Below are 13,661 nucleotides of genomic sequence, written 5' to 3'. Positions count from 1 at the left end.
TTCTTATTGTTATTTAGTGTTATTGTCTGTTCTATATTCTTATTGTGTTATTTAGTGTTATTGTCTGTTCTATATTCTTATTGTTATTTAGTGTTATTGTCTGTTCTGTATTCTTATTGTTATTTAGTGTTATTGTCTGTTCTATATTCTTATTGTTATTTAGTGTTATTGTCTGTTCTGTATTCTTATTGTTATTTAGTGTTATTGTCTGTTCTATATTCTGACTGTGTTGTTTATTAACTTCACCGTGTTTGGAAAAAGCAATGTGATCTTGTGAAATTTAAAGAAAACTACAAGATGAATTTTGATATTTTTTCTGTTGAAGTACCAGGTTTGGCCTCATGGTGGTGCTACAGGAGAAGATCAGATCACTCTTACTATAGATTTCCATACTGAAGGAGTTGTTAGTTCACTGCTGGTATAAATCTGAATTATTGTACAGTTTAAATATAAATGCACACATTTTAAAGCACTAACAAGATTTTTTTAGTGATTATTCTTCATGTAACATCTGACTGACGCTGGTCTATTGTTCCTTCCTTGTATATATTTTCACCTTGTTTAATGTGGATGTGTGTGTTTCAAGTCACAGACAGCAGCTTAAAAAGTTTCCCAAGAAATATATTTTCCTTTTGTTACGATACAAAGCTTGTATTAAAATCATAAAATACAGTTATTCTGTGTACAAAGAGGAAACAGCATCACAGAGGAAGGTCACTTTGTGTTTCCCAAAGAAAAGCCTTTACAATAAAAACCAGACCACAGAGAGACTGAAACACTCGACTGAAACCAAACTGACGATCAAGTCTTAGTGTTAATGGCTCTTTAAGGCAGAGTGACACAGTAATCAGCTGTCAGGAAACATTACAGCTGGAAAATTCTGCACTGATTTACAAAAATCATTACTGAGGAGGTTCAGAAATAAATACAAAGTTTAAGGCAAATCACCCGTCAAGCAGCTGCGTCCAGGAAGAACCTTCACCACGTTAGAGGAGGACGACAGCGCCCGACTCGTCTCTGATATTCAGGAATCAAACCCAATAAAAGTATCCAAGATCTAAATTAAGTTAAATTAAGTTATAAAAATTAAGTTATGAAAATCCCAACACTCAAAGCACATTGTTCTGTTGGTGAAGCCGCTTCTAGTCCAGCGGGCTTTGGAAGATGAGTCTGATGCAGCTGGACTCTGCGCTCAGCGGCTGGATGCAGAACGGGCAGGCGGAGTGGAAGGTGTGCGTGCCGTGCGGCAGCGGGATCTGACTCCAGAACGCCGTCGTCTTCTCCGAGCAGACGTGACCGCAGGGGACGAAGGCGTGAGTGGGGGGCTCCGCGTCCACGTAGAAGCCCGCCTCGCAGCCCAGCCACAGCGGCACGTAGGGGCCCCGCGCCCGGCACATGGGGCACTCTCTCTCCTGACACTCCGCGTCCACCTCGGGGTTACGACGCCCCCCCCAGCCGTGGTAGCCGTGCACGTGGCCGCAGCGCAGGTAGGCCCACGGCTGCTTCTCGTCCAGGACGTCTTTGCGGCGAAGGCTGGGGAAGGCCAGCGTGTTGAAGCCGACCGGACACTGCGGGCGCCCGGCGTTCAGCTCCTGCCGCAGGGCCTCCAGGTGTTTGACGGTGGGCGTGTGCGCCAGACCCTCGGCCGTCCGCCACAGCAGGGTGGCGCCGCACAGGTCGATGAGCGAGCCGTCCATCAGCTCGTTACACTCAGAGTCCACCTGAAGGAGAGACGAGCAGGTTACAGCTCAATCACAACAACACAGTCACACCTCACCCTGTTTTAATCCATTTTATATGGAGACCGTTTAGAGAACGACGGCCATGACAGGGTTTCTTAAGCCTTTCTGAATAAACAAGCTCCTGAGTTTTAATCACTGCCTACTACGGACCCGACAGCACAAATGACCCCTGAATATGTCAATGCATCAATACTGTGTCATATCTATAGCACCACCCACTGGAAGTCACTGAAGATGTCACTGTTGTGTTTTGTCTGACAAGTATCCCATTTAGGTAGGAAATTGCGACAGGCAACAGGCAAGCACACATCTGGCCGCGCGGCCTCCTACGGCCTTTTAGCTCAATAGCTTCCAGGTCATGTGATCAATTGACTCAACTCAACGTCGACTCAACGTTCATCACTGCTTGCAGTTTTAATTATTATTATTTTTAAAAAGAAGAAATGCCTCTAACATGTCTGTTAAACCACAAAGATACACAGAAAACATGTTTGCGATCAACTCTGAGTTCACTGACTGAATTTGTTTACACTTAATAAAACTACAGCTCCTATGAAGGGCGGAGGAGTCACCCACCATCTTGCCCCTCTGCTGAGATGATCTGGTTTCCCGCAGTGTGAAGACGCTGCCGCAGACGGAGATCTCCCTCCACAGTCCAGGTTTGGAGTCCTGGTTGAAGCCCTGGCGCGGGTGCATCACCAGAACTCCGTTGGTGGTCAGTCCGTCCATCTGACCGTCCTGCATCCTCCACTTGGCTGCTTTCTCCTGCCGGGAGGTCAAATATTCATGTTCAGTCCTGAGAAACACTTCATGTCTAATCACACAGAAACACAAGTAATGAATCTGGACATCAGGGCAGCCTACCCCCAGGAAGATGTTCTTAGAGGAGTCGAAGCCCGCGGCGTAGATCCGGGCGGAGTAAGGCGGGTTTCTTTGGCAGATGATGCGGCAGGCGAAGCGGGAGATGGTGCTCTGGACCGTCTGACCATCAACCTGGCTCTGACCGCCGGGCACCGTGTCCGTCACCACAAAGTCGATGGGATTCTCTGTCGAACGACCGATCTGTGAAGATACACAAGCAAGATTCAGGTTATGGATTAAAGAGGTATCACAATTATAGTTTCTTATTCTGTCTCTTTGGCTTCCACAGTTTGCAGCTCTCAACAGATTTAATGCACCAACACAGCTTTTTGTAGATTGAGGAAAGTCTACCAAGCACCAAACTCCCGGTAATCTATACACACAAATTAAATCCAACCATGCAAAGTTGAATTAAATCTGTATATATAAAGTAGTTGGACGCTGCAGACCTGGAACATGTCCGTGTTGCTGTCGTGTGTGTACTCCACCACCACCGTCTGCGCCCGAGACAGAGTGTACGAAATACTGTGCTGCTCCTTGTTGCTAATCGCCTTTGGAAACACAGAAGAGATGAACCGTTACGACACGTTCGGGGACAAACACAACCGTGAATTATTTTATTAGTGAGTCTGTAACACAAAGAGTGACAGTGTGTTCCACAGAAAGCAGGTGAATTCTGTGTGTTAAGACACCGCATGACACAAAAGACACAAACAAAGTTGGGCATTAAGTCACAGTGTTCAGCTCTGAAGGAGAGAGTCAGGTGCAGATCCAGAACCTTCTAGAGGAATAAACACTCAGATACTGCTCTGATCCGGAGCCATTTACCGACAGGAGGAGAGCTCAGAGATTACTTTTTAGGGATTGGGATTAAAAAAGTGGATTTATCTTCACTCCTGTTTATCAACCTTATCGAATATGTGAAGGTTTCACTCCTGTCCTGACCCTGACCCATTACCTGGCATGTCGAGCTCTCACCTTGGCAGCCTGAGGTGTGCAGGACGAGTGGACCGTGCTGGGTTTCACACCGTTGGCTTTATTTCTGCGACACAGAGCGAAGCGACTTTTCCGCCTCCCCTTGTCACCGTTGGGCAGAGAGCCGTTACACCTGAAGGCACAAGAACCATCAGTGACGGTTGATTCATACTACGATGATGAGACAAACATGTAAATGCTCATATTTAGATCATTTACGGTCAGTAGCCGATGTTTTCATCCTGTAATCACCCTCTCCTGGTTTATACTTGAGTGATGATGCATGTGACAGTCTACGGTCCCAGACAGCTTTATTTCAGTTCTAGATTACAATAACACAGAAGCAAACAAAAGGTCTGAAACCACAGCAGCCAACCTCCCTGAGCCACAGGCTCTCTCTTGTGTCCACAGTGAATGGCCTTCAGTCAGGATGTCAGCTGCATTCTTCACTGTGGTGGAGTTTCTCCACACATTAACTGGGTCTGGGCTGAGTTATTCTGCTCCCAAACAATAAACACTATATCTACCAGAGGTGGGACACAGTCACAAGTCTCAAGCTTCAGCTCCAACATCATAAGTCAACAGCGACAAGTCTTCAGTCAAGACTGAGTCCTAAACCTCGTGTTCTGAGTCCTAAACCTCGTGTTCTGAGTCCTAAACCTCGTGTTCTGAGTCCTAAACCTGTGTTCTGAGTCCTAAACCTCGTTTTCTGAGTCCTAAACCTGTGTTCTGAGTCCTAAACCTCGTGTTCTGAGTCCTAAACATCGTGTTCTGAGTCCTAAACCTCGTGTTCTGAGTCCTAAACCTGTGTTCTGAGTCCTAAACCTCGTTTTCTGAGTCCTAAACCTGTGTTCTGAGTCCTAAACCTCGTGTTCTGAGTCCTACACCTCGTGTTCTGAGTCCTAAACCTCGTGTTCTGAGTCCTAAACCTCGTGTTCTGAGTCCTACACCTCGTGTTCTGAGTCCTACACCTCGTGTTCTGAGTCCTAAACCTTGTGTTCTGAGTCCTAAACCTGTGTTCTGAGTCCTAAACCTTGCTGGCTGTTTACATTTTCTTTATCCCAACCTAGACGATAATATTCATCATATCTTTGTCTCCTATTGATCGTGTCACACACCCACATCCTCCTCGCTCTGATGTCCCGATGTCAAATAAAAAACAAACAGGTAGGAAACCACAAAGAGGCTGCGTCCTAAACACATCATGATGTGCCTTTCACCAAATGTAATTTTATTTCTTTACATAGAGTAACAGATTAGTACATGTACAGACATAACAAATCTTTTTTAAAATGCGTTTATCACTTTCAAATTAACACCTCAAATAAGTCAAATAAGCACAAACGTCTTGGTGGGTTAAATCTCTTACACTGATCTCTCAGATGTCACATCAAACACTGGTGACTACAACGTGTGAAGGCACATTTTACAGTTTAACTATAAACTTTTATCTGATAAATAAATGTAAATGTAAAATACAATGGGAAGTTAACAGTTATTAATGAAACCACATCATATTTCTGCATTATAATCTCGAAAAAACAACATATATGCCGATGTCGATGAATCTGTGATGGCCAATATCGGCCTACCAATATATCAGTGGGGCTCTAATGTGGACCAAGACAAAAAAAATGTTCCAACGGCTCTATTGAACCTGTCCTGAACCCGTCCTGAACCCATCTACTTGGTGCAGGTAGGAAGACAATAAGCATATTTCCCAAACGTTTCTGAGGACAGGAAGCTCAAGTCCATCATCGGTGTCAACCCGGATTAAAAAGCAGGATGCTGTGGTAACGTGGTCGACAGATTATCCACCCGAGCCATCAGGACGCCTCTCACACCAAACTGTGTTCATTTCCAAAACACAATTTAATTTGCAGAACGTTATTGTCGTCCTGAGCTGCAGTGAATCTGAAAATTAAAAGCTACATGTTGTTGGAGCTTTAATAAAAAGCGAGTTTAGCTGGAGGGTTATCTTCAGAGCCAGACTGCTGCCAGCCGCGGGTCAAGTAAACACCAGAGTTCAGTTAAAAGTGGAGCCATTCTTTCACGGGATAATGCAAACTTCCTGAGGTTCAGATAACGTGACGTCCACCTCCTCTCTTATACAAACTCAGACCACCCTCCAGCTCCACTGGGGCTCCACTGTACGACACATAACACCACCTCTGTGTTCACTAACTGTATGGCTCTTTAAAATTAAACCTTGTGACCAGTCTAATTGTTAGTTGCCGGCACTGCCAGACTGTTTAATTTCATATGTGGACAACATAATGCGAAAGCAAACAAAAGGTCTGAAACCACAGCGGCCACAACTTTTCCTGACGTCTCTCGACCTCCCTGAACCACAGGCTCTCTCTTGTGTCCACGGTGAATGGCCTTCAGTCAGGAAGTCAGCTGCATTCTTCACCCTGGTGGAGTTTCTCCAACTCTAAACTGCAATAAGTTTGAGTTTTACTGCTCCTGATGGACATACTGCAAATTAAACTGCTACATGGCACCGAGCTCAGATTCATCTCGTCCTTTTTATCTGGACAATCTTGACAGTGTACAGATTATTGTCTGCACCAGAGGGGGTTACATACGAGACCCACAGCAGCACCAGAGTAAAACAAAGGGACATTCTTCTGTTATGATGGTTCTGTAATAACCATGTTTTCCTAAATGCAGTTAGAAATAATATTTCTGTGATACCAAAAGTCCTAAACGTCCTCCTGATCTGAGATGAGAAGGTTTCACACTTTAACGTGTCTGTAATGAGGCTCCAGATTTAAATAGTCTTCTGAAAATGAAACGGTCAGCAGTCGTGTAAACTGCACATATGAGCAGTTACAGGGCTAAAACAAGCGAAACCTTTAAAGACTCCACCTCGATATGTTGACCACAGCTGTAAAAGCCCCTCGGTGAGTGTCTTACCCCAGCACAATGAGCTCTCCATATTTGACTGGTCCTTTGGTGGAAGCAGGGGAGGAGGAGATGTTTTCCTGACCGAGCGAAAACATCTGTGCAGCCTTCGGGGGGAGGAAGGGTGAGGACGTTCCCGCTGTCACCCTCAGAGAGCCTCCATCAGTGCAGGTACACACTTCACCTGCAGACATGAGACTTATTTTATGTTTGCATAAGACATGCAATCACGAAAAGCGTTTAATTCAAAATGTAAAAAACCTTCTTCAGACATCCACACAGACACAAAAGCTCCAACACAACAGCATTCACTGGTACAATACACCCACCCAGTCTTTGTACTGGGAGCTGGGAGCAACAGGGGCAGACAATGTATGTATTCAGTCCAGCACACTGAGCGAGGCTGTTAGGTGTAAAACAAACCCATTTACGTCTGTGACGGGGTGACTCACTTAGCAGCACACTGGATGTTATAATTCTTTGTACCATGAAAAAAAAACAAGCTGAGCATTGATTCAGACGCACAACTGTGACCTGCTGGCTACACAACTTATAACACAACTAATGAGTAATTGTCCGTTGATTTGGTTGATTTATTTGGTGTGTTTCATTTGAACCGGGAACAGATTCAACTGAAACATCCCCCACAGTCGGATGCACCCGAGGACATTTTATAACATCTGGACACATCTGCCGTTGGAGGCGGAGCCCCGTTCATTCCCATCAAAGTTGCTCAGTGGCGTTTTGAAGCCAAAAACCTCAACTTGCACACCAGAGACTTCCGCCCATCGCGCCGACTTCAGTTTTTTTCGTGTTGAAAATAATGAATACACCGTTTTACAGATGCTTCTTTCACTACGCAAACTGGCTTCAAAGTCAGGCGCTCTTCCTGAGGATGCACCTCGCCAACCCCGACCTCAAAATCCAAGATGTCTTCTCCACACATTAACTTCTGTAGGATCTACTGTTTATTAGCACTTCTGACTTATTTGTGTCTCATTAAATCATTTTCACGAGCAGTACTGTCCACATTCTGTCTGTGAGCGTGTTATTTCGGCGTTTGTATGAGCAAAGTACGGTCTAACAGGTTGTTAACAACTGGTTAGCTGATAATGGTTAACCTGGTTAGAGCTGGTTTTCTGACTTGTACTGGAAAGTGGTCAACAGGGTTATGATGTCAATCCGCCCTCTGACCTCTGAGGTACATGGATCACACTATTAATATTGTAAATATAAACATTGTGTTTGAATTTCTTCATGCTTCGGGGCCGTAAACGCACATCTTATCAGATCACTTAGCTGAGCTGGCCACAGCTAGTGACTGATGATCCGAGAGTTATTTTTAGAAAGTCTAATAATCTGTAGTTCAGTAGTTTGATGGTCGTAACCTCCTCTGACCGGTTTCCTGGGGGGAAACCCTGCAGCCCTGTTGGAAACGTTCTCTGGGGATCTGTTATGTTCAGTGGGTGGAAGACGTTTATAGATACACGTACAAAGAAAGCAGAAGCTCACCCCTCCACCCCGACCAGAGCTTATTTCAGTGGCCATGAATACATCCAGTGAACTGCAGGGGGACAGAGACCCATTCACCGCCTGTAACTGGACGCCACATGAGGACGGACGACTTCTAAAAGTGACTTCACTCGTCCGCAACAAGCGCTCTTTTGTGCGTCTCCTTCCTCTCGTGACGGAGACGTAGCGTCGCCCTCGAGATGAATCACACGTCGCTGTGTTCAACGCCGCGGCTCTGAGCTGATGTTATCCCTCGCTTGTGACTCAGATGTCACGGTTTCTGATCAGCACTGAACAACACAACGCCGCGTGGAGTCCAGACTCTTCACGCGACCTAGTTTTTGACTTACTTTACTTTACATTTATTATCTTACAGTACAGCCTTGTTTCCTTTACATTCTGCATTTATATTTGTGTCTCAGGTACAGACATGTATAGACCCATGCACATTATCCCTGCTGTCCATATTTTTATTCTGCATACTCTGTTCATGTTTTCCTTTATTATTATCATTATGACCACTGTTATATACATTTTTATTTACTAAATACTACTTTCTATTTCTGTAGTGGAGTCTCAAGCAAAAAACATTTCACGCAAGTGTATTTGTACAACCAGAGTGACAATAAACATCTTGAAATCTGGTACTTTTACTTCAGTAAGGTTTTCTATGTAACCCTGGTTCTAGACTTTCCAAATGTTTCTACTCAAAAAGTTTGAGTGTTTTTTAAGACGAATCGACTGATGTCAAAGGAAATTAGTCGTCGGAAACGTCCCTTGTGATGCTCAAAAGAAATCTTTTACAGCTCCTCTTTTTCCCAGGCCACTGTGACATTTTAAAAGTGGCTTCACAGCGTTGCGCTCTTTGTGGCGGTTTAGATTCACAACCCACATCGCTGACTTGATAAGAAATTAAATCAGGCCACGTGTTGAGCACACGACAGCCGAGGTTATCAGAGCTTTGTGAGTCAGATTAAGAGAGGGGATGTGATCTTTCTGATCCAGAGTCAGTAACATGGTGACAGAGTACAGATCAAAACAACCACAAGTGTTGACTCTACAGATCTTTTATCAAACGTCATGAAAAATATGAAGTTCACTTCTCCCAGCAAACGGATTTAAAGGACAACAAGACATCAGGTTGTGTTGGTGAAGTAGACGATGAGGTTTTTATCAGTTTACAGCGATCAATAACGTGTCGTCATAAACATGCTAACGACTTATCAGTGTTTTAATCGAACATGTAGCTGAGGGACTTTGTAAACTCCAGTACTGACGGTCCAACACACCACAGACCAGGGCGGCACCGACCCGCTCTGTTTTCACATCAGCCCTGAAGAGGAAATACCCCCCAGCCCACACACACACTAACCCACCCACACACACACACACACACACACACACTAACCCAGTTCACCATGGCAACAGACAAAGATAAAGGCTGTGGCTGTGAAGTGTCAGTGAGCAGCCTGTCAAACACATCAAACTGTCTCCATAACAGGCGGAGGAGGGTGCATGTGTTGGTTGGAGCGAGGTCACACAAAACAAAGCCATCAGTGTGTTTACATGTGCACTAATAACTTAATTTAGGGCAGCTTAAGGCAACAGTGCAGTCCCATTACCGCACCACGTTAACGGTTTACACAGAGGAATTTAACCTGATTAACAAAGCCGAGTTACTCGTCAATCTGCCAATTAAATCACAAAGAACGTAAAAGCGGCGCCGGAGGATTTGTCCACAGATCAATATCATAATAAAATCATTATAACAAAGTTTAAGACATTTCACATTTTTGCTAATTTGTTGTGCAAGTATGAGATCACATGACGTTTAGACACGAGCCGAACAAACGCTCCAGGACTGACCGTCGTCTGTAAATAACTGAAAGTGGCAACAGACAACTTTTCCCCTCGTGGCGTTTTCCAAGTGGCACCATTGTTGCTGCTGTTGTTGCAAACACAACTGGATCAACAACACACAACAAAACACAAGTTTAATTCAATTATTTAGTCTGTAGTAGAAGCAGATCTCCAGTTAAAGGAGCAGTCTGTAGTTTGGGGGCAGAAACTAACGAGATCTTCACTAAATGACATTTCTTTCTGCCTAAACAAATTAAACAGACTCTCTTTGTTTCCATGACTGAAGAAACAACACAATTTATACCGTTTTACCTTGTTTATATGTGGCGGACCCTGCCACCTTTCTAGCTTCAAACAGTGTTCTGGGAAAAAGTTTGTATTATGACCTCATTAATATTGTAAATATTCAAATTCGGAGTTTGAATTTCTTCTACAAAACTACACAGAGACACTTTAGTTAACGGACTCACTCCCTTCGCAAAGCATCACTCTGCCCTGATCGCTCAGATCGTGAAAAATAATCATGATCATAATCAGGCATCCTGCGTATTTAAAGGAGCACTGTGTCGTTTTGGAGAAGAAATGTAAAGTCAGACTTTTTAATATTTACAATATTAAGTCATGAAAACAAAGAGAGTTTGTTTATTTAGTCAGTGAAGATCTTTCTCTTCTCATTAAAATGTTTACAGACTAAAACTATTAAATGATTCAGAAGTGTAGAAAATAATCAACAGAAAATGCTGATGGGTTAATATTTCTTCTAAGACTTCTTCACAGCCTCAGTTTGATTACCTGCCCTCCCGTCTAATGTTTTTTATTTGGATGTTTCCTTATTACAGAGATTGTCTGCTCACATCAACCTCTTTATGATTTTATGATCCTGACTGTAAACCTGTTTATTGTTTTTATGACACTTTCTGTTAACCTGTTTATAGTTTTATGATCCTTATATTACTTTTCGGCATTGTGCATACTTAGTGCCTTATTTAAATGTTATATTTCATACTGGAGCTGTTTCCTTCTTTGTTCTGAAGCTGCTGCAAAAGTCCTATTGAACCCAAACTTATGTCGTGATTATGTTTTTAACAGGCACATTATATACAGTATAATGTTTTTTCAGTGACAAGCAGCTCCTCTGCTCCTTTTCCCAGAGGGTTAATGTTATAGTTTGACAGAGTGTATTTACTTTTGTTGATGTGAGCAGTGGTGGGGTTATCTTACAGATGAGTTTGCCCACATCTGCCTCCATAAAAACTGTAGGAAGCCACGTCTGAACACTGTGAGTGCTCTTAGCCGTATCCGTGACAGACGGCTTGAACTGTGACCATCTCTTCTGTTCGCCCTCTGTGCAGATCTGAACCGTCTCCAGGGTTTTAGGTCAGCATTTGCGTGTGGAGAGGGGCTGACGTGCCTGCCAGCTTTTTTAATATGAGCGGACAGTTGGACAAAAAGGCCCAACTTTCGAGTTTTTAAACGGGGAACAAAAGCAGCGTCTGCGGGGACAGATGCTCTGGTAGGATGGTGCATGCTAATCAGTCTGTGTGGCCGGAACAAAAGAGGCCAGCTGGGCCACACGGAGCCGGACAGACCGGCCTGGAGCCCCCTGCTTAGGATCATATACATTAACATACATGTTTTTAACTATGGTGCGATAAAAAAAAAAAGTGTATGTATGTGGAGTAATACTCATAATTATCCTGTAAATACAAAAAGCTCACTTTAAATTCTGAATGTAGTACTGCACACAAAGAAATGTTATAGGAGTATTATAGGATAATATATCACATATTACACTACAATGAAAGCACTTGAATACGTCTTTAAAATGACTTTATAGTGATTAAAAATCAGTATTCAGTTTTAAACACACTTGAAGGGGATACAGAGGTGTAGGAGTACTGAATAATCACTTAGGGAGACAAAGAAACACATTAAACAATAACCTAGAGGCATTTTAATTACATTTTATGCCTCTACAGTGACAATAACGTGGTGCTTTTGGGTTTTATCATGATATATTCACATATAACACCAAACACCAGACCTGGCTCGCTTTAAATACCAAACATCCACATGAATATCAGCGTTATAGGATATAGTGTTTGATTAAAACTAACCTTATTCGCCATTTCTAACTTGTTATTATGACTTGTTAAGACTGTCGGTGCGACACTTAGCTAGTTAACGTTAGTGTAGTTTAGCTAACGTGGCTGTGAAGTTAAGAAAGTTAAAGTAACTAATTCGTTAGCTAACTAGCTTGTTTTCTAGCTAGCGTGAATGCGGACCGTGGGGGGACAAGTTTTAAAGTTGGTGAAGTTAATAAGAATAAAGAGAAATTGGACTTTAAACAGCAAACGTACCAAAGTTACCGGCGGTTCTGACCCGCTCTCATCTCCCGGATATCTCCGTCCCGGTTCCCGACGGTGTTGACTGTTTCTGGACGGAACACGGTGTTATTTACTGTCCCGGTGCCGGTAGTTTACCGCGTTCCTCCTCGGTTCTGAGGGCTCCTTAAAGTGGACTGAAACCCAGTGAGGTCTTGTTCCGTCTCTGAGGCGCTGATATAAACTGACCCGAGTCCTCAAAGAGTCTGCGGTGTGGACTATAACTGCTTCCGGTACGCATTTCAAAATAAAACGAGTTAAACCGAAGTCACGCCCCTTCCGGTTTCTTCCCTGGGACCTGGAGTGATGACGTATTTTTGTAGGCTAACCTAACCCGGAAGTTAGCATCACCCTGGTTCCCTCTGTGGGATTATTGAACTGTATTTTGGATTATTACAGAAAATAATCTCAAATTTATATTTACAGGTTCTGTTCATCAGATAATCTCCACAGATGAACTTCACTCTGTGATGTTTGAAGCATAAATTAAATCTCTAAAGCTAATGTTAAATCAAACATGGGATATTTACTGATGTATTTGTTATCATAGAAAAAAACATTTAAAATCTCTTAAACGTGTGGTAACCACAGACATTATTTCAGGCATTTAACCAAAAACCCAATCAAAAAACTTGATTCTTGGAACTGGAAGTGCAAACCTGGTTTCCAGGAGTTAGGAGTCGTCCCTGCAGCTCTCTATATTTACAGACACTGTCTTCTCCATGTTCCTGTGAAACTATATTTGTTTACATTTCAGCACATGCAAAGTCTGCTGAGTCAGCTGTTAGAGGTTCCTGTTTGCAGTGATAATAATAAAAACAAAACACATGATGATCAAAAATCTACTTCTCTTATAAAAGGTGCCTGTGACAAAAACAAATATTTTCTCACCGTTTTGTTAAATATTTGCTGACATGACACAAAGCTGAGCCAACATGCAGCACAAACTGGTGTTTTATTGTGAAAGTTCAAAGCTTTTTGCTCCAGCTGGTTTTTCTCGTTCTCTCTCTCTCACACACACACACACACACACACACACACACACACACACACACGGCTCTATGTGTGTTACAGGTGACCTTAAAAATCTTCTGCTCCAGTGTGTCTGCTGGTGTCAAACACTTCATCACAGTTTAGTTAATGATGTCTCTGAGTAAATCACGTGTGTGCCGATTGTGTCTGTGGATCAAAGTGAATAAAAAAAAACCCTTTGTTAAGTTGTAACTTAACAAATGTGTCATCATCATTTACACATCTAATTTATGAGTAAAACACTGTCAAACCCTGCTGGGACCAAACTCAGACACTCACGGTGGTACAGAGCAGACTGAGGGGGTCATTTATAAAACACTGTACGTCACTTTCTAAGTTCGGGATTTCTAACAAACAAACTTGACAGGAAAATGTGCAGTCCTGCAAG

General features: G+C 43.1%; 1 protein-coding gene across 2 annotated transcripts; it reads right to left on the bottom strand.

Moving 5' to 3' along the window:
- Positions 1-605: 605 nt before the first annotated feature.
- On the bottom strand, positions 606-12,468 carry LOC311268731 (E3 ubiquitin-protein ligase pellino homolog 1-like). 2 transcript variants are annotated; one of them, XM_084372527.1, is made up of 7 exons: positions 12,218-12,468; positions 6,498-6,669; positions 3,582-3,711; positions 3,053-3,154; positions 2,607-2,804; positions 2,319-2,507; positions 606-1,721 (listed from the first exon to the last, which is right to left on the bottom strand). In XM_084372527.1, exons 2-7 carry the CDS (start codon positions 6,581-6,583, stop codon positions 1,143-1,145), a joined length of 1,284 nt encoding a protein of 427 aa, XP_084228653.1. In that variant the 5' UTR covers positions 6,584-6,669; positions 12,218-12,468; the 3' UTR covers positions 606-1,142. The 2 variants fall into 2 exon arrangements, with proteins under 2 accessions (XP_084228653.1, XP_084228652.1); XM_084372526.1 differs by having other exon boundaries at positions 2,319-2,804.
- Between the last annotated feature and the right edge of the window lie 1,193 nt (positions 12,469-13,661).

Source organism: Pagrus pagrus, assembly GCF_965226575.1.
Source record: "Pagrus pagrus genome assembly, chromosome: 2".
Classification (NCBI taxonomy): domain Eukaryota; kingdom Metazoa; phylum Chordata; class Actinopteri; order Spariformes; family Sparidae; genus Pagrus; species Pagrus pagrus.
This window is presented reverse-complemented; position numbering and strand designations above follow the sequence as displayed.